Source organism: Cupressus sempervirens, chromosome 6 (assembly GCF_028749045.1).
Source record: "Cupressus sempervirens isolate cs-2001-9-10 chromosome 6, ASM2874904v1, whole genome shotgun sequence".
NCBI classification, from domain to species: Eukaryota; Viridiplantae; Streptophyta; class Pinopsida; order Cupressales; family Cupressaceae; genus Cupressus; species Cupressus sempervirens.
The window spans coordinates 259,017,446-259,036,391 of NC_143123.1; the positions used below are offsets into that span (position 1 = coordinate 259,017,446).

Consider the following 18,946-nt stretch of genomic DNA (forward strand, 5'->3'; position numbering starts at 1 on the left):
AAAAGATTAAAAGAAATTTCAAATATTTATATCTTTTTCTAATTTTTCATTATTTTATAAATCACATTTTTCATTCATTCTATTAGACCATAGTATTTTTGGTAGGAAGAAAATTCAATTTTCAGCAACAAAAATATAAATATTTTCTAACAACCCTATCATGCATTAATTACAACTTTATCTTTTCACATTTGTGACAAGTTGATTGGATTTTTTTAAAAAATAATTTTCATCTTCCACCTCACACAACTTTGAAAAAAAATGAATGTCCAATCAATATTAATTATCACAATCTATTTTCCTTACCGAGAGTTAAATGTTTTATTTATCTTATTTTAAATATATCTATATCTTATTTTAAATATATCTATTAGTTTTACATTGATGTTTATTTCTGACATTGTAAAATGCTATTTTTAAAAAGGTTTACACTATGTTTTACTAGCTACTATTTTACAATCTTGCTCTAATTTTTTTTATACCAATTTACAAATTGTAAAACTAATACTACCCCTAGGCAAGAGCCTACAACACAACAGTAAATTGTGAGTCTCTTATCTGGAGATCTTGGGTTCAAATCTACTCAAGCTTAATTTATAATCATAATAATTAATCACAACAAATAATAATAATTAACTTTGGCCGCTTCTTACCGATAAAAAAAAAAAAAACTAATACTACCCCTCAGACTTACTAGATATTCTAGTAGCTTGAATTTAGTAATCAACAATCTATTTTTTAAAATTAAATATTTTAACTTATATTTGAATTGGTAGAAATGAATAGTTCATTTATATAATATAATTTACTAGATATTTTGATCGCTTGAATGAAATAATCAACAATCTATTTTTTAAAATTAAATATTTTAACTTATATTTAAATTAGTAAAAATAAGTAGTTCATTTATATAATATAATTTTTATTATTATTTATATATTTCTTAAAATAATATAATTATTAATACTTTTAAATTCCCTTCAATTCTTTATATCATCCTATCTTTACTTATTCTTATAATATCATTCTCTTTTTACTTGTCCTTACAATATCATTCTCTTTTTGAACTCTTTGTGTCTCTTGTTCGTATATACTATTATACTGTTATATTTGAAATATAGTTAATATACTCATAAAATGTTTCAATTCAAAACAATTGCAATACAGAAATCGGTGTCGGGCTCTTTGGTTTTTGGCGGGCTCAATGTACGTGATTTGGAGCCTCCTATTGAAGGGGGCTTGAGTTACATATGATTTATGAGAAGAAAATTGGCTGGTGAGGGAGAGAGAAAATCACATGTAATCGGTAAGACTACATTTGGACCAGTACTCGGCAACAAGCTTTGCAAACGAGGACGATTTGTTTTCTAGAAGCGTTGTTGGCTTCCCGTACTCTGCAACCATGCCTGCAAACGAGTCGCCCATCAACGAGTATCATTACAAGCTGGAACGAAAAGGAAATAGAAATTCGAAAATATTGAAAACATACCATCTGAGAGAGTCAGAACCATATCGCTGTCAATAACAGTGGGTACCCTGTGGGCAACTGTTACCACTGTGCAGCTCTGAAAGTCCTGTCTAATAACTTTCTGGAGGATGGAATCCGTTGCAGAATCAATAGAAGCAGTTGCCTCATCCAGCACCAGAATGCGGTTGCGTTTCAGCAAAACGCGACCCAAACACAAGAGCTGCCTTTGTCCTGCACTCCAGTTTTCTCCTTCCTGACTCACTGCGTGGTGCAATGCCTAAACTGGTGAGTACTGAACCTCTTTTTAACATTAAACTGTTTAACAATTTATCAGGACAGAATTGGACAGTGGAGGTTAATTGCTTAAAACATTAAATTCTTACTGTGGGAGCTTGAGTTCAAATTCTAAGAGTCTAGTATGTAAATTGTTCAATAAATTATCACACAGAGTGCTTCAAGAGTTGAGGATCTTGGTTAAAGTGCTGAATTTTCATGTGGCCAAGTTCAATTTCTAAAAGTCTAGTTCATAAACTGTTTAACAAATTATTATACATTATGAAAGTATTTCACTTTATAGGGTAGGTTCTCCTCCTATCATGGTTACCATTTCCCTTTTCTGAATCATATTCGCAATGGTGAGAAAATTAATGTGTTCTTCTTTCTTTCCTCCCTTACCAATTCCATTAACAATGGGATTCTCCTCCTCTCCACCAGTGGCTTATCTACATCCTGGACCGGTATGTTTTTGGTAACTCTTCTTGTACGATTAGGTGCCTTATTTACTCGCAGTTGGAAAAAGTCCCTGCCAGCTCGGTGAGAATTGAATTACTTAATTACTTGGCAGTGAACAGCTCCCTGACAGGCTAAAGAAGAATCCTAAGCCTAAATGCCGGGGAAAAATGCTCTTTTTGTGGCTAAGGAGAAACTGTTATCCTTTGTTTCCTTCGAAGAAACCCTTTTTGATAACACCCGTCCTAAGAGAAAAGCCCCTTCAATGAAACTTCTACTTTCAAACTTTGTAAAACCAACTAGAGGCAAAAATACTTACTTTGATTTTGACAAAGATGATTCTGGGAAAGAAACGGATTCTCGATCTCGGGGAGGGAAAAAAATGTGACTCCTCCAGTGGTGAGAAAAATGAGTTAGAGCTCTGGTGAACGAAAGTCTATGAGGCTTAGGAATAAAAAGTATAATAGTAAGAAAAAAAAATGTAGGAAGAGGTGGTGTCGAAAGCGGACCTGGAGTTTGAGTTGAAAGAGATAGACGAAAGCGATAATTCTGATGATGATGACTATGAGAAGGAGGCTGAAGATGAAGAGGATACAGAGGTGGAAAAATCTGCTGAAACTCCCTGTCAATCTGAACGATATGGATGATATGGTGAATGATGTTGGTACCTTCCCTATCTTTAAGGAAGACGCTAAAGAGAAGCATAAGCCTGCTACCCAGATGAAGGAGAGTCTCAATGAATTTGCCCTTATGAACTACATTTGGGCCCTTCAAAACAGAGTCACTGCAGTGGAGAATGTTATTCCGAAGACTATCTCTACTGATGACTTCAATTTTGCTTTCACTTCCTTCTGCAGGATCTTGGATGGTTTTATGATGAAAGCGGTGCTTGGAATGGTCATGGGAAAGACTAGATTGAAAAAGAGTGTTTGGATAAAGAACTAGGATGATACTGATTGGGAGGCAATTGCTCAATATAAATGAATTTCTTTTCTAAAGGGATTGCAACTGTTATGCTATTTTTAATGCTATGTTTAAAATTGCTATCTCTGTTAATACTAGGAACAATGTTTAAAATGATTTCTGATACTTTACCCCCTCTGCTAATATGCAGCTGATGTTAGCTAGCATTAAGAATTTTGATAATAGTACTGATAGAAGTAGTATGAGTAGATTTGGTAGTGGTCAAAGAACTCTTCGTTTAGTTTTTGATTATTTTGAGTGATGGTAGGCTACTTCCGGCTGTAATGGCCTGAAGTTGTGCTGCTGGTATGTGATTGTTGTATCTGAGTTCAGGGCTCTCTCCCTGCCATCTAAATCAAAAACAAATTATCATACAGAATATTAAATTGGTTAAAGCATTATTTTTTAAAGTAAAAATCCAAGTTCAAATACTGAAAGTCTAATATGTAAATTGTTGAAGAAATTATCGGACATAACTCAAGAGTTGAATTTAATTGATTGAACTTTCATTGTAAAAACCCAATTTCAAATTCTAAATGGCTAGCATTTAGATCTATGCTGCTATTCATGGTCTTTCATAGCTGACTTTTACTGTGGAGGTAGTTTCTAATGTGGTTATTAAAAATTAGTTACTTTTAGTTCATCAGGGTGAAGGAGGGTTATAAGCAAATTGAATTATAAGTTGTGATTGTTGATCTTCTATAGACGATTTCTAGTGTGGTTGCTCAAAACGAATTATTGTATTCACAAGTGCTTGTGTTGGTTCATATTGATTTATTATATTTGTACCGACAAGTGTCTGCATTGGTATGAAACACTTGATTTTAGTCTCATTTGTGCGATAGATTTCCAAATTGTTTCTCTGAGTCTTCCATAAACGATTTCTTATATAATTGCTTGAAAAAATATAAATACAGAATACTTATAAACGACTAACAGTATAAAATAAATTATCACACAGGAGAGGTAGAGTATATTGTAACCTGATGAATCAAGTTTGTTTGGCAGATCTCCGATGGCCTTGCTCATCTGGCATTTCTCCAGTGCCTGTAGATGAACACCTTCATATTGCAGTCAGACTTTCATAGATTTTGAAAAAGGAAAAAACAACACAAGCATTTAAGCAGTTATTACCTTCCAAATTTCACTGTCAGAATATAAACCGAGAGGATCCAGATTACTTCGTACTGTCCCCTTAAAAAGGGTGGGGTCTTGAGGAATGATGCTCAACTTTGACCGCAGATCACGCAGGCCAATTGTGCAAATGTCGATATCATCTATCAGAATTCTTCCATCCGAGGGTTCAACCAGACGAAACAAGGCACTGATGAGAGTGGTTTTTCCACTGCCTGTGCGGCCCACTACTCCCACTCGTTTCCCTGCCTCAAATGTACAGCTGATGCCTTTGAGCACAAGAGGAGCATTTGGACGGTATCTTATCTTCAACCTCTCCAACTCAATTCTGCCTTGGTTTGGCCATGACATGGGAGGCCTATTGCTCTTGATGATTGCTGCCGCTTCTGATGGCAGATTCATGTATTGCTTTATACGTTCCACAGAAACCACAAAGTTTGCAAGATTGCATTGCCATTGAACAAAAAACACTTGGCAAGATGTAAGGGAAAGCGCATATGAGAGTGCAAGCCCAGCAAAACCTGCAATTTGTACAACCTGTTGTTAGAGGGCCTGTTACATTTAATGCATAAACCAGATTTTTGAAATTTTGGTCAAAACAACATTCTAAGCTTTGTTTTGTACAGATGGATCATTTTAAATCACATTCATTTCTTTAGTAATTGTGGCTCATTTTAAATTATCTCTGCCATATAGGGATGCTGTCTTTGGGGTTTTCTGTCCTATGTCCACACTGAGGAGGGGACAGCTTCAGAGGTAGTCTCATGTTTGAGATTATGAACACTATTTACTTTGAGCAATTTATTAGGATTTTAATAGAAGTATATAGATTAATTATTCACAAGAATACATTCATATTTTGATATTATAAAGATTGTGATATTGTTATCAGGATTCAATTGTGAAAAATTACAGAGTTAAATCCTAATATTAATATTACAACCTGACTTGTTGTGAAAAAATATCTTTTATTTATCAATATAAAGATTATTAAGATATTAATATCTATGTCAAAATACTTATATATTATATAACTGTTCTATTTGTCGTCTCAAGCTGTTCCTATATTGGCTTAAAATATTCCCATCCTGAAAATGCATTCTTTCATCTGTATGTCCCTGTGTTTGAAACTTATGGAACATCACACTAATAGTTAGTTATGTTACTAGAAATGAGAAATGAAAAATGGAATGATTACACAAACGTAACAAGATATGGAATATTTAAAAGTTGCATTAAATGGAGAAATTACATTCTTGATAAATGAATTTCAAAGCAGCAACAATTTTTGCTTCCTCAACGAAAATGATTTAGAATTTTTGCATCGGCTTGGAAATGCCTAGACGGGAAACCATCATTTGTGACAGAGAAATACATTTCAGTCATTGAAATGTGAAATGCCTCCTTTCCATTGCGTCTCTGACAACACAGATTGGTAGGCCTTGGTGGAAATAAGCCACACCAAGGTTGACAATGCAATGGTCAAAGAGATGTTGATAACTTGATAGAACATTGCAATAGCAAATGGAAAATCCTAGATTTGAGTCTTAACTAAGAAGATCTTAGGTTCTAGTTTAAGCTGGCTCATATGGACCATAGCCAACATGTAGTATCAAAATGCAGATTAGAATCCTCAAGCATCGGTGGTATAGTTTAAGGGGATGTTAGAAATCAGACCTGCTCAAACCAGTGGTAGGCTGGGTAAGAGCTGGTTAAAGAGGGGCCAAAAACTCAGTTAGTAGAGCATTCTTCTAACAAAGATATACTATAATCAGTGTTGATCTGGTCAAAGAGGGAGAAATAAGTGCTTTAATAGGAAGTCATAAATTCAAGTTTTAATTGGTCCATACAAATTAATTCTAAATCTTATTAGAAAATGAGTGCAATTTAAATGATACCTAAATAAGTCAAAGCTTAATGTACAGTTTAGATTTGACTTGATACTGAATGGAGTTGTACCAGGAGATATGGTGCTTGCCGGCAGTGAAACCAGGAGAATAGCTGAAGTAAAGAGGATTGCATTGCCAAGCAATTCCAGCCGTAAGATAAGCCATTCAGTGGCAGCACTGGTGTGGAAAAAGAGACTTGCATCTGTGTCAACAAGTTTTAAGTTTTTTTCATTGAACTTTTCTGTCATGTTAAATGCTCTGATAGTGACTACTCCTAGCGCTGTTTCTGTTGAGTTGTTTATTACTGGTGCTTTGGTGGTGCCATTGATTCTTATTAGCTCTCTTGCAGAGCCAAGGTAATACATCTGCAAATATTGAAACAAATGAGACAAATGAGAGCATCAATTGGGATTAGAAGCATGAGGCAAACCCAAAAGAAGTGAAGGATCTTACTTGGATCCACCTCGTTACAAAGAATACAGGAACAGCAACAACCAGAACTTGCCACGTAACTACAGAAATAATTAATATCATTCCTAATAATTCTGATCCCGAAGAAAAAACATAGTTGAAGCCCCAAGCTAGATCCAAATCAATCAAACTGAGGTCCGAGGATGCCTGTTGAAATAACAAATTGTTAATCATTTTGTCTGAATATATTAATTTTTATTCATTATAAGTCATTGCATGCTCTGTTTACCCTAATAAGAATTCGGCCCACAGGTGTGGTGTCAAAGAAGGCCATGGGTGCCTTGAATATTGAAGTAAACATCCCATTGAAAATGGCCTTTGAAGCTTGCAATCCCAACACTGCAACAAGCCGAGATCTTAAATAGACAAAAGCTCCACTCAGTAGTGAAATGCCTGCATATGTACCTACTAATACACCACTGTCAATATTTGGATCCAAGATCGCCTTTGCAAGCCAATAGTTGGCTGCTACTTGCCCAACAACAAAGGCTCCTTGCGAAAAGACAATCAGCACAGAAAGTAATGCTCCTTTTGCAATGCGAATATAGTCAATATATGGTTCCAATCCTGAATCTCCCATTTCCTTCTCTTCTTCCACAGTCAATTGTGTCAATTGTGTCATATTAGGTGTAATATCTCCTCCAGTTTCTTGGACAATGAGCTCAGTTGAATTCTGCATCCTTGCAAGTTGCAAGGATCCAATCTCAGCTTCAAGTGGAGAAGCCTGGTTATTCATGGGATCATTACTGGTAGAAACCATGGCTTCCTTATGGGCATTCACAAGTTGCTCGAATGTTTCCCCTGCTGCTAGTATTTGATGATAGCTCCCTGCCTGCTTTATTTCTCCACCTTCCATCACCTGCACAGATGACACTATTCAGATTTATGATATTCAAACAGCCATTGAAACGGAAATTTATAAAGGCTTTTCTTTGATAGGCTGCAAAAGATTGATGAAACGGAGGCGGGTTATGCATAAATACCAGGATCGTATCGACAGCAGGAAGAAATTCCACTTGATGGGTCACTAAAACTACTGTTTTTTCAGCTAATGCTCCCATCACACAATCCTGTAAACATACTAAATTTATTAGAAATTACAATTTTTCACACCACCCATACTTTCACATCTGCACTGTTAGAACTTTAATATATTGGGATCTGACCCATGTATTTTATTGATTGACACAGACACTGAACTGAGATTAGTAAATGTAAGAGTTTTTAATGCTGGTTATTTGTAAACCTTTCTTATATGTAAGCAGTGAGTAAAGGGTTGTAGTTTAATTTGTTGAGTACAATTAATAAGGGTCATGATTTTTTTTCATTGTCTGAAAATATATATAGAGGTTGGTGTGTTTTGGAGAATCTTGGTAGGATGGATACTTCTTAGTCATTAGTTCCTGTCTGAAGAGGTATCTACATAGGGTCATGGTCCTGCATTGAATGACAAAATTAACTTGTGGATGGTATAAAATCCTCCATTAAAAAACAGAGAGAGAGGGGAGGGAGAGAGAGCACTTCGTAGTTGTATATTTTATTGTTAAATTTTTCAAGCTTACATGTCATTTTTTGAATGAAATTTAACATTTTATAACAGTAAACAAATTTATTGTTTAAATTAAAATTTGAGGTCTACATCATCATGTTTTATGCTACATTGCCATGCTGTTGTTTTTGATACTAACAACAGTCAAAACAAGGGGGCTGACTCATTACAAAGAAAATAAAGCCCTCGAACAGACTAACAGGCCATCGACAACACTATATCAGCACAAAAGGTACTGACAAAAAAAAGAACTTAAGAAACAAAGCACACAGGCTTTTTGCCTTCCAGATCAAGCCAAAACTGACACCACAAGAAAGGGAGGATGAGAGTTCTTCCTACACCGTCAGACAACAGCTCAGGTGATACTATATTTAGGTTCCTCGTCGAAAAGAACTCTGCTAGGGCAGCTGCTAGTACAACCGACACATTTCTGTAAAGGCTGAGAAATGTTGGGATAAGGTGACTTAACCTTATCGTGTTTTATTGTTTTTTATTTATGCATTTTAGAAAAGATGCTTAATGAGACCAAATCTTCCACTAGGATAGACTTGGAGCAAAAAAATAGAAAGTTTGTTTTTCTTATTGGCATTTTCTCTTGGCTTTTTTTTAATGCAAGAGTTGTGCACAAAGATTTTTTTTAAATAAGTTGTAAATACATTGAATGTAGACACTTTAGAAATTGTTTCATTTTGCACGAAAATTCTATAAATACAATGTGTTGAAGAGAGTTGTTAGAGAGAGAAGTGTTTGAAGAGCATTGTTATGCTGCCAAAATTATTTTGGATTTAGATATTACAACTGATAACTCTTCAAGAGCATTGGCTTTGGAGATTGTATTGTAACTGTCTTGTTGTTGATAATACAATTGGGTCTGGGTTTAGAGTGGTTTTTTTCTTGAAGGGGTTTTGCCACATATGTTTGGTGTTATGAGTATATTTGTAATAGTTCAAAGATTTGTGAGAAATTTCATCATATATCTCCAGTTAGATTTAGCATTTGGAAGCGTTATTTCGCATATGTCTGGCCAACTTTGTTTTGATTAAGTAAAAGCAAGTTTTAAAGGACCCGAAACCTATACAACAACAGAGTTCTGGAAACAAGCAAGAGAAAAGAACTACAGAGAAAAGAAACCAAGACCAAGCATGAAACAGATCTCAGACAACAAAAAAGAGGTCATAGAGGACAGTGCTGGAAAAAACAGCAAAAGTCCAGCAAAGGAATAGCAACCGACCAGTTAAGGAGTGTTGATTAGATTCACCGCCTGGTCCACCAGAGAATGCATGGTTTCAGCAGCAGCTTTGACTTCGTCTTTCCTACTAGTTTCCTCAATCTTCTTCGAATGGGCCCGGGTACGCATACTTGGTCCTTGAGAATCAGCCCCCAAGGGAGAATCCTGGTCTTTACCTACCACATTCTTCTTCAGGAAGGTAGAAACATTTTCCACCATCTGCTTAAGCTGTTTGTCCATGTTGCCCAGTCTGGATTCAAGTTTTGACACCTTCCCTTGGACACTACTACTATCCTTGTCCATAACCCTCTGTTTAGCTTCCAACATAGGAATCTTATGCATCAAATTTTTAACTTCCTCAACATTTCCTATGACCTCCGAGAGCTTGTCAATATGCTGTCCTAGAGTTCTTTCCCCTCTTGCCGTTTTGAAAAATTGTTCCATTTCCTTGTTAAGCAAAAACATTTTATGCTTTAAGATGCCTATGTCCTTTCGAATAGAGCCCAGGTTGCCAAACATACCTTTAGAAAACCCTAACCCACTATCACCCCCTTTAGATTTAGATCCCTGCTCATCAATATCAGCATCAGAATCATTTTTAACTTTCTTAGCATTTTTATTGACATGATACTGCGCAGGCTTCTTTTTCCTCTCCAAGCGATGAGCCAAAGGCTCATCATCAGAATGCATAGACTCTCTCTCATCTAGACAACCCTTACCTTTACTTTTATTGCCTCCCTTGTTTTTGATGTGCTCGCGAACAATTTCTTCAACAAAATCACTTTCCCTCTCCCGGTCAGAATCCTCCTTCTCAATATTCTTCTTCTTTTTCTTATTGCCGTCACTGGAACCAATTTTAGGGCTAGCCAGACCTCCTTCAGCCTCATCTTGTGTATCAAAGTCATAGCCTTTTTCTTGAATACTCCCTTCCGTATCTTGATCTTCCACTTTAAAATTCCTAGGTTTTTGGATTTTTTTAGATTTGAGCACATTCATGATCAAAATCATAAGCCCTTCATGGCATACATGTTCCCCAGTTGGGTCACGCTGAATGGCTTGAGTAGAAATTGCAAGAGATTGCAACAAGTAGGAAGGAAAATTCACCCTAATATTATGTCGAAAATGATTTGCAAGCACAAAGTGATAACCATACAATTTGGTATATTGACCATCCAAAGTTACATATTCCATAATGACAAAGAAAATAAACCGCCACGGACGAGACACAGAAGTCGGGTTAAAGTAAGAAGTACCTATCTTAACCAGACGGTTTCTTTCCTGTTCGGTCTCAACAAAATCATCAATTGCCTTGTCCGATATCTTCCTTTCCCTGTAGAAATTCATCCTGTCCAAATCCAACCCAGTAGCCTCCACAATGGTCTCAATCGTTACCTCCATCTTCTGATTCCCGACCAAAATCGAGCCATCCTTCCAAGATTTTACAAACTGGTGTGTGATAGCAGGATTATTTCCTTTAAGTCTCTCCATGTAGCTGGTAAAATTGCCAAGCCTGACGATATCCCAAACCTTTGGTTTATTCTTCCATTCCGCACAACTAGGCGGTTCGACCTATTTCCACTTTCCCCCCATAATCTCTGCAACAAACACCCTAAATTGCTTTGACTGAGAAACCCCAAACTCTCTGCAAGATGAGGCTCTGGTTTCCTCACATTGCAGAACCCCAATCACCCTGCAATCACCACAGATTGAACACTGATAGAAAGAAATAACCCATAATCCGTGCGAGCTGCCCGCATTTCCAAAAATAATAGCCCACTTCACTACAAAGAGGTAAAAATCATAATTCCCTGACAGTGTCATTATTAAAAGATATTTGTTGGGATTTCCATTTGTCATGCTTGACAAACTCGTGGCCATTAGCAGGTAAAGTGGCATATGTATCCCATATGATTTTTTGATCATTATAACATGCCACATTGGAAGCCCAATCGGCTAAGCCATTTGCTTCCCTATAATTATGGGAAATAATGCAATTTTGAAAAGAATTAATAATATCCCCAGCCTTAAATATAATGTTACTAATATTCCATGATGGTGGATTTATCTTCTTTAAGCAATTTATAATGTTGAGGGAGTCACCTTCAATCCAAATATTAACTAGATTTAGGTCTTTGGCATACATAAGACCATAAAGAGCAGCTGAGGCTTCCGCAACATGATTGGTTTGACACCCCAAAGGTATAGCCATACCACCAACAAAATCACCATTAGAATTCCTAATCACCACTCCACAACCAGCAAGGCCCAGATTCCCTTTCGAGGCCCCATCGAAGTTCAACTTAAACCAATTAGTCGGAGGACAATCCCATCTAGCAATTTCCCTTGGGTTAGGATCCTTTACATCCAGTATCAGGCTCCTTATATTCCAATTATTCATCATCCCCACATCCCAATCATTAGAAGGTTGCTGTCCCTTATTGCAAATTTTGATATTTTCATGCAGAAGGACCTTGATTTTATGGAAAACCTGAATAGAGTTGGATTCCACTCCTTTGAAGATCCTATTATTACGTTCTTTCCAAACCCCCCAGCAAAGATAAGGAAGTATAAAATCCCACAATTTAATAATCAGAGGGTTCTTAGAAAGAGCTTTCCAAGACAAAAAGAACAACTGGATAGTAGCATGAGGGACCTAGTCCATATTCATTAAGTCCCAAATTTTATCCCAAACCTCTGTATTAAAGGGGCAATGGAACATTAAATGATCCACCGATTCCTCATCATTCTTACAAAGAACACACCAATTAACAATGAAGAATCCTCTCTTCTTGAGATTATCAAGGGTTAAAATTTTGTTTTGCAAAAGGATCCAAAAAAAGATATTAATTTTAGGAGTCGTACTTTTTACCCAAGCCATTGCCCAGCAGGGAACCTCATAATCTTCAAAAGAATTAGCAAAAGTTGACGAAGTAGAGTACACACCACTAGGATCCTTTTTCCAAATTAGAACATCATCTTCATGGTTCAGACAATAAGCATTCAAGCAATTAGCGAGCTCAGCAAGATTCAAATCCATGCTAAGAATATTCACCCATGAGTCATTCTTCTAGTAATCACTAACCAGAGTACCAAACTGAGTCTTGCACTCCTCCATAAACCCATTCCATCTTGGATCCTCACAAAGGGGGTAATCCAAAATCCAAATATTTTCCCAAAAAAGTATCTTCAACCCATTTCCAGCCTTCCATTTGACTCCTTTCCTTAAAATGTGTTTAGATTTCTGAGCATTCTTCCAAATCTGAGATCCCCCTTGATCAGAATCAGAAAGGAGGAGATGCTGAAAATCAAAGTTATTCCAATTATATTTATAATCCCAAATACTCCTCCATTCCCCCTCTTCCTTATGCCATCTCCAAAGAAGTTTAGCCAATAAGAGTTCATTCATAAAAGAAATCCTTTGAAGTCCAAACCCTCCCTTCCCCTTGGGAATGCAAACATTCTCCCAAGCAATAAGAGGAAGTCTCTTTTTAGTCTCCATACCTGACCACAAGAAAGTTTTCTGTATTTTCTCAATAGCAAGTGCAAACTTTCTCGGGATTTTAAAGACACTCGAGGCATAGAGCAGCACACTTTGGAGGATAGATTTCAAAACAATGACCTTCCCAGCCTGACCAAGGAGGGCTCCCTTCCAGCCAACAAGTTTCAAGTGAATCTTGTCAATAAGAGAGTTCCAAAAATTATCAGGGGGAGATAAACCCAAAGGTAGCCCTAAATAAGTACCAGGCAAGGATCCACTTTCACACCCAATAATCCTTTTAATCTTAAATTGTCTAGCCTCACTAACATTAATAAAATAAATCACACTTTTATTCCAGTTAATGATTTGGCCAGAAGCATCCCCATAGTCAGTCAAAGCCTTCTTAATATTCCTAGCATTTCTCACCGAGGCCTCCCCCATGACAATAGAATCATCCACAAATTGCTGATGCGAGCACACTAGAGCAGAGGAGGAAGGGCTAAGACCAACAAAGTCTCCTATAAACACCATATTATTAATAAATCTTCCCAAACATTCAGCCAAGATAATAAAAAGAATAGGAGAGATTGGGTCTCCTTGTCTAAGGCCCTTGGAAGCCTTAAAAAAGGAGGAAGGGGAAGCATTAACTAGAATAGAAAAGGAAGCTGAAGAGATAAGCATAAAGATAATATCCCTGAATCTCTTATTAAAGCCAAACGCTGCCAAACACCTAAGGAGGAAGTTCCAGTCAACTCTATCATACGCTTTAGAGAGATCAAGCTTAAGCAGAAACCCTTCTTTCTTAGACGCCACAAGAATGGATGTTTTCATGAACCGTGATTATGGAATCCAAGATTTGCCTACCAGGAACAAAGCCATTTTGTTGACCAGAAATAATAGTTGGAAGAATGGAAAGAATTCTGAGAGTCAGAACTTTGGAAATAATCTTATAAAAAGAATTGCATAAACTGATAGGCCTAAACTGATCCAAACTATCAGCACCCGGCTTCTTAGAAATAAGGGCAATGAAGGTCCCATTTAATTCTCTAAGGATATTTCTTGAACCAAAAAATTCCTTAACACCATTACAAGCATCAAGACCAATGATATGCCAATATTTATGAAAGAACAAGAGGGGAAAACCATCAGGACCAGGGGCCTTATCACCCTCAAAAGAAAAACAGTCTTAGAAATCTCATCCGAAGAGGGAATGGAGGTCAAGACTGAGTTTTGAGCTTCAGAAATACAGGAAGGAATATTGTCCAAGAAGATTTGCTGCTTTTCCATATTCAAGTTTGGGTCACACTGTAGCAAGTTACCAAAGAACACCCTGGCCTCCTTTTTAATGACATCTTCATTATCAGTCATACCATTAGCCGTCATGAGTTTGGATGTTCTATTAGCCATCCTATGCTTCAAGGTAGTCATATGAAAGAACTTGGTGTTTCTGTCACCTTCTTTAAGAAAAACTTTTCAGGAACGCTGTCTCCAAAAGATCTCCTCCTTAGAAATGAGATCATGAAGTTCAACTAGTTTATTGCTCTCTTCTTCCCTAGAGACCATCTCATAACCATCAGCTTGAATCTTATTTTGAATGTCTTTAAGCTCCTCCAATATCTTGGTTTTGTTCTAAAAAATATTACCACAAGTAGTTTTATTCCAGATTTTAATGTGTTTCTTGACATTTTTCAGTTTGGCCGCCACTCTAAACATAGCTGTACCCTCGACATCAATATTCCACCACTCTTGAATGAGGATCTCCAAATTAGGATGAAGGGTCCACATTTTTTCAAATCTGAAAGGGTAATTCTTTTTAAAACTAAAAGGGTCAGCAAAAAAGAAAATTGGAAAGTGATCAGAGCCCACCTGAACCTGAGCATTAAGAGAGCATTTAAACTTCAAAATCCATTCATTGCTGATAAGGGCCCGGTCCAGTCTAACCTGAATAAGATCCTTACCAGCTCTTCTATTCGTCCATGTATACTCAACCCCAAGTAAATCAAGATCATGAAACATATGTGAGTCAATAAAGTGCATAAGATCTAATCTATTGTCCAAAATGGACTGATTACCTCCCCTTTTTTCAGATTCCTTTAAGGGGGTATTAAAATCCCCTATCACCAACCAGTTATCCTCAGCAAAAAGCTTTCTTTGATTAGAAATTTCTTCCCACAAAGCTTTCCTCCCCCATTTAGTATTAGGGGTGTAAACATTAGTGAGAACCAAACTAAAATTATCCTTAGAATTAACAAAATGCACATTCATCATATTTCTATTTTGATAAATGAGTTCCCCTTGAATCCATTTGTTAATCCAGAACACCGCCAAACCACCTGAAGCACCATCAGAGTCACTTCTAAGAATCTTTCCTCCCTTAAAGATAGAGAGACATTCCACCTTATCTTTGAGTATCTTAGTTTCTTGGATAACAAAAATATCAGGTCTATTATCCCTAATCATATTTTTTAAAATATCATGTTTGTGAAGATTATTTAACCCTCGAATATTCCACGATATGATCTTTATAGTTTAACAAAATGTTTTGAATCAAGGATAGTTCTCTGACAACCATCAGCAATACTCTTAATAGCCTTAGCTATTCTTTTATGCTGATTTGAAGGTCTACCAGCAGAAGATGGCAAAGACCCAACATCACCATTCTTGATGGCAACACTACCATTCTTAGCTATCTTACCCTTAGAAGGCTTGGGGTCAACTTTGGCTCCCTTCTTGTTGGTATCCACTGGGGTAAAATTCTCTCCATCTTTAATCCTTCTGCCTCTAGATTTCTTCCCTCCTGCTGTCCCACAGGTCCCAAAACTATCCTTCTTCATAGCTACTCCCTCAACATGGGAAATAGTGAGAATGTCCTCAACGACTCCACTAACAAAGGAATTATCCTTCACAATAGGGGCCTGGGGTAAAGTCTCCTTGTGGGAACCATCAGAAACCTTAATCCTATCCTCTGTAAAAGGAGTCTCCAAATATGGACCCTCCAGAGGATCCAGGGAAGGGTTAGCCAAATCAGCCACCATTGACAAAGGTAAGGCAGCACTAAGGTCCTTTGAGGGACCTGACAAAACAATATCCTCCCCATCTTGATTTCTCAAGTCAGAAATCTCCCCATTCTCCTTTGAAATATCATGCAATACTGGGGAATCTTGGTGGGAAACAACATCCAGACCAGCCGCATCCACTACAACCTCTGGATTGCTAGAAATTTCCTTATGATCCTGGTTCTTAGTAGGAGAAGTCACCTTAGCAGTCGCCACAACAATCTCTAAGGATTGAACAGTCTTTCCCCCTACTACAACACTTCTTCTATCCAAATGAGCAAGGTCCTTTGAAGGAACAGGCCCCACGACTTCCTTAAGACCTTCCTTGGGGATTTCCAAATGAGCTTGGTTCATAGTAGGAGAAAGCACCTCAACTGTCACCACAGCAGACTCTTTAGATAGATCTTTCTTTTCCCCCACTGAAGAACAACTACTATCCAAATGGGCAATGTCCTTAGGAGGAACAAGCCCCTCGACTCCCAACACTGTCTCTTTAGGTTGGGCTTTTTTGACCCAAATTTTCTTGCTCTTCTTAGCATTCTTATTAGCTTTACCTTTCAATAAAGGACATTTCTTAGCCCATTGACTCGCTTTCTTGCAATGGAAGCAAGCAAAAGGGATAGATTCATATTCAATCCTCTGGGCCCAAACCCCAAGTTTAGATTTAAGAGCAATAAATTCTGGGAGTTCTATCCCACGGGATGCTCCAACACAAAACTTGACAAAGTTCAATCTCCTCCTAGAAACCGTCACCGGATCTAAAGAGAGAAGTTCCTCGAAGGTGTTGGCTATGCCTTTGAAAACATCTTCGATCTAGAACTCAAGAGGGAGACCATGAAGTTTCACCCATACAGGAGCTTGAATAGTTGAATCATCCAAGGAGTAAAGATTGGGGGTCCATTTCTGTAGAAGCATGGTATGCTTCCCCATAACCCAAGGACTACTACACAAAATATCTCTCTTATCCTCATCACAAGAGGAACAAAAAGAAAGGCAGCCTTTAGCCATAGCAGAAATATCCACTTGACCCTTCAAACACCATTTTCTCCGCACAAAAGCCTGCACATCTTCAATATTAGGCCGTGCACCAATGAAACGCCCAACCAGGGTAGACTCCATACAAGAGATGTTTCTATCAATAATCTGATTAGGAATCTCAATAGAAAACTTACCTTTCTCCTTCGCTGAAATGTCTTTAACTGGCGGAAAAGCAGAGTTTCCTATGGGTCGAATCCCAAACAAGCTAGATCATTTTTTATTTTGTTTGGCACCCCCCCCCCCTTGCATCCCCCAGGAACCTGCCATCATCCGCATCCCTAGATTCGCCATCATCCCAAGATTTGACAGGGAGATTCCCAAACTGTTCTCCAGGTACAAGGGGGATTCAAAATCCTATTCCCGCTCGAACTCTCACCGATCTCGCTACCGCTCGCCATTAGTAATTTCAGCTTGGCCAACTTTGTTATTGTTATTGGGTAGAATGGTTTTTTGTGCTGATCTAGTTTCAATGAGAGTTTTGTAGAGGAATTCTCATAATCTTATTGCAGGTTAGATATGGCAAGCACATCCAACAGAGTAGAGATGGATAAATTTAATGGCAACAATTTTGAGTTGTGGAAACTCAGAATGGAAGACACGCTTGTAGATAGATATCTATGGGCTGTGGTTTCTTCAACGAAACCCCAAGCTACATCATGGGATGATTGGGAAAAGATAGATCGAAAAGCCAAGGGTTTGATAATGCTTTGTTTGCCTGATTCGGTGTTGGTTAATTTCCATAAAGAAAAGATTGCAGCTGATATTTGGAAGAAGCTTGGTGATAGTTATCAGGGTAAATTCTTGGTAAATAAATTATTCCCGAGAAGGAAGTTGTATCCTTTGAGGATGGGGGAAGAAGATTCTGTTGCTGATTACTTAAATGCATTTAATATGCTAGTTGCTCAATTGAATTTTGTTAGTGATAAGATTGATGATCAAGATAAATGCATGCTTTTGTTATGCTCTTTGCTGGACTCATGGGATCACCTTGTTGTGACAATTGGAAGCACAACCACTTTCAAAATTGGATGATGTGGTTGGTTTGTTGATTTCTAAAGAGACATGAAGATTTTTTTTGAGATGGCTAAAGAGGCCCTAGTTGCTTGTGGTAGAACAACGGAGAAAGGCAAGAAAAAGGACAAGGGTAAATCGAAGTCTCTTGGTAAGAAGTCCAAGGCAAAATGTTGGATCTGTGGCAAACTTGGTCATCTTCGAAAAGAGTGCAAGGAGGAGAAGAAAAAGAAAGGTAAAAAAATATCTCTGTTCTGACTTCGTAAAATCCTCTCAAGATGATGTAGATGCTTTTGTTGCAACCTTGGCAACACATGCATCAGAAGATGCGTGGTTAATAGATTCAAGTGCTTCTTTCCACATGACATCTTATAGAAATTGGTTTTCAAAGCATAAAGAATTTGATAGTGGGAAGGTGTATTCGGGTGATAATTCTCACCTGAATATTGTTGGTTTTGGTAGAGTCTGATGGAGCCCTATTTTTTTTTTGCCAAAAATAAAGACCTCCGTTTATGATGTAGAGACATGAAAATAAGTAATTATTGATGTCAAATATCATGAGAAGATGAATATGAAAAATCCTAGATTGTCTCGAGGAATGAAGCGACAATTATTAGTATATAAGGTTGAGATAAAGCTTCCAATCATAATGAATTGGTCTGATGAAATTCCTTTCTCAGAAATCTATTCTGTTCTAGCCTAGATGTCTATATGGCTCTTTACTGCAAATACATATTGGGCAAGTGGAAAAGGTTCATATCCAGATTCCAGACTCTTAAATTCTTGAATTACTGGTGTATTTTCTTCAGAAGAATTGCTTCAGCTCCTTATTCTTTGGCAGATTTTAGATATGATCAGAAAATGCCTATATATGAAATATATATTGAAGTCCATGATTAGATTAATATGAAGTAAAGCAATAATACTGGTGT

The 18,946-nt window shown here is 37.3% G+C and overlaps 1 protein-coding gene across 1 annotated transcript in view; it reads right to left on the minus strand.

Moving 5' to 3' along the window:
• Positions 1 to 1,064: 1,064 nt before the first annotated feature.
• The window catches only part of LOC149552228 (ABC transporter C family member 8-like), a 32,960-nt gene continuing 15,078 nt past the window's right edge, over positions 1,065 to 18,946 (minus strand). Inside the window, exons 4-11 of the mRNA XM_089789772.1 lie at positions 7,638 to 7,724; positions 6,884 to 7,513; positions 6,637 to 6,801; positions 6,254 to 6,548; positions 4,295 to 4,815; positions 4,144 to 4,207; positions 1,490 to 1,729; positions 1,065 to 1,406 (exon numbers count right to left, since the gene is read on the minus strand). Of these exons, the coding sequence (XP_089645898.1) occupies positions 1,294 to 1,406; positions 1,490 to 1,729; positions 4,144 to 4,207; positions 4,295 to 4,815; positions 6,254 to 6,548; positions 6,637 to 6,801; positions 6,884 to 7,513; positions 7,638 to 7,724 (2,115 nt within the window). The 3' untranslated portion in view covers positions 1,065 to 1,293. The remainder of the gene's footprint in view (positions 1,407 to 1,489; positions 1,730 to 4,143; positions 4,208 to 4,294; positions 4,816 to 6,253; positions 6,549 to 6,636; positions 6,802 to 6,883; positions 7,514 to 7,637; positions 7,725 to 18,946) is intronic.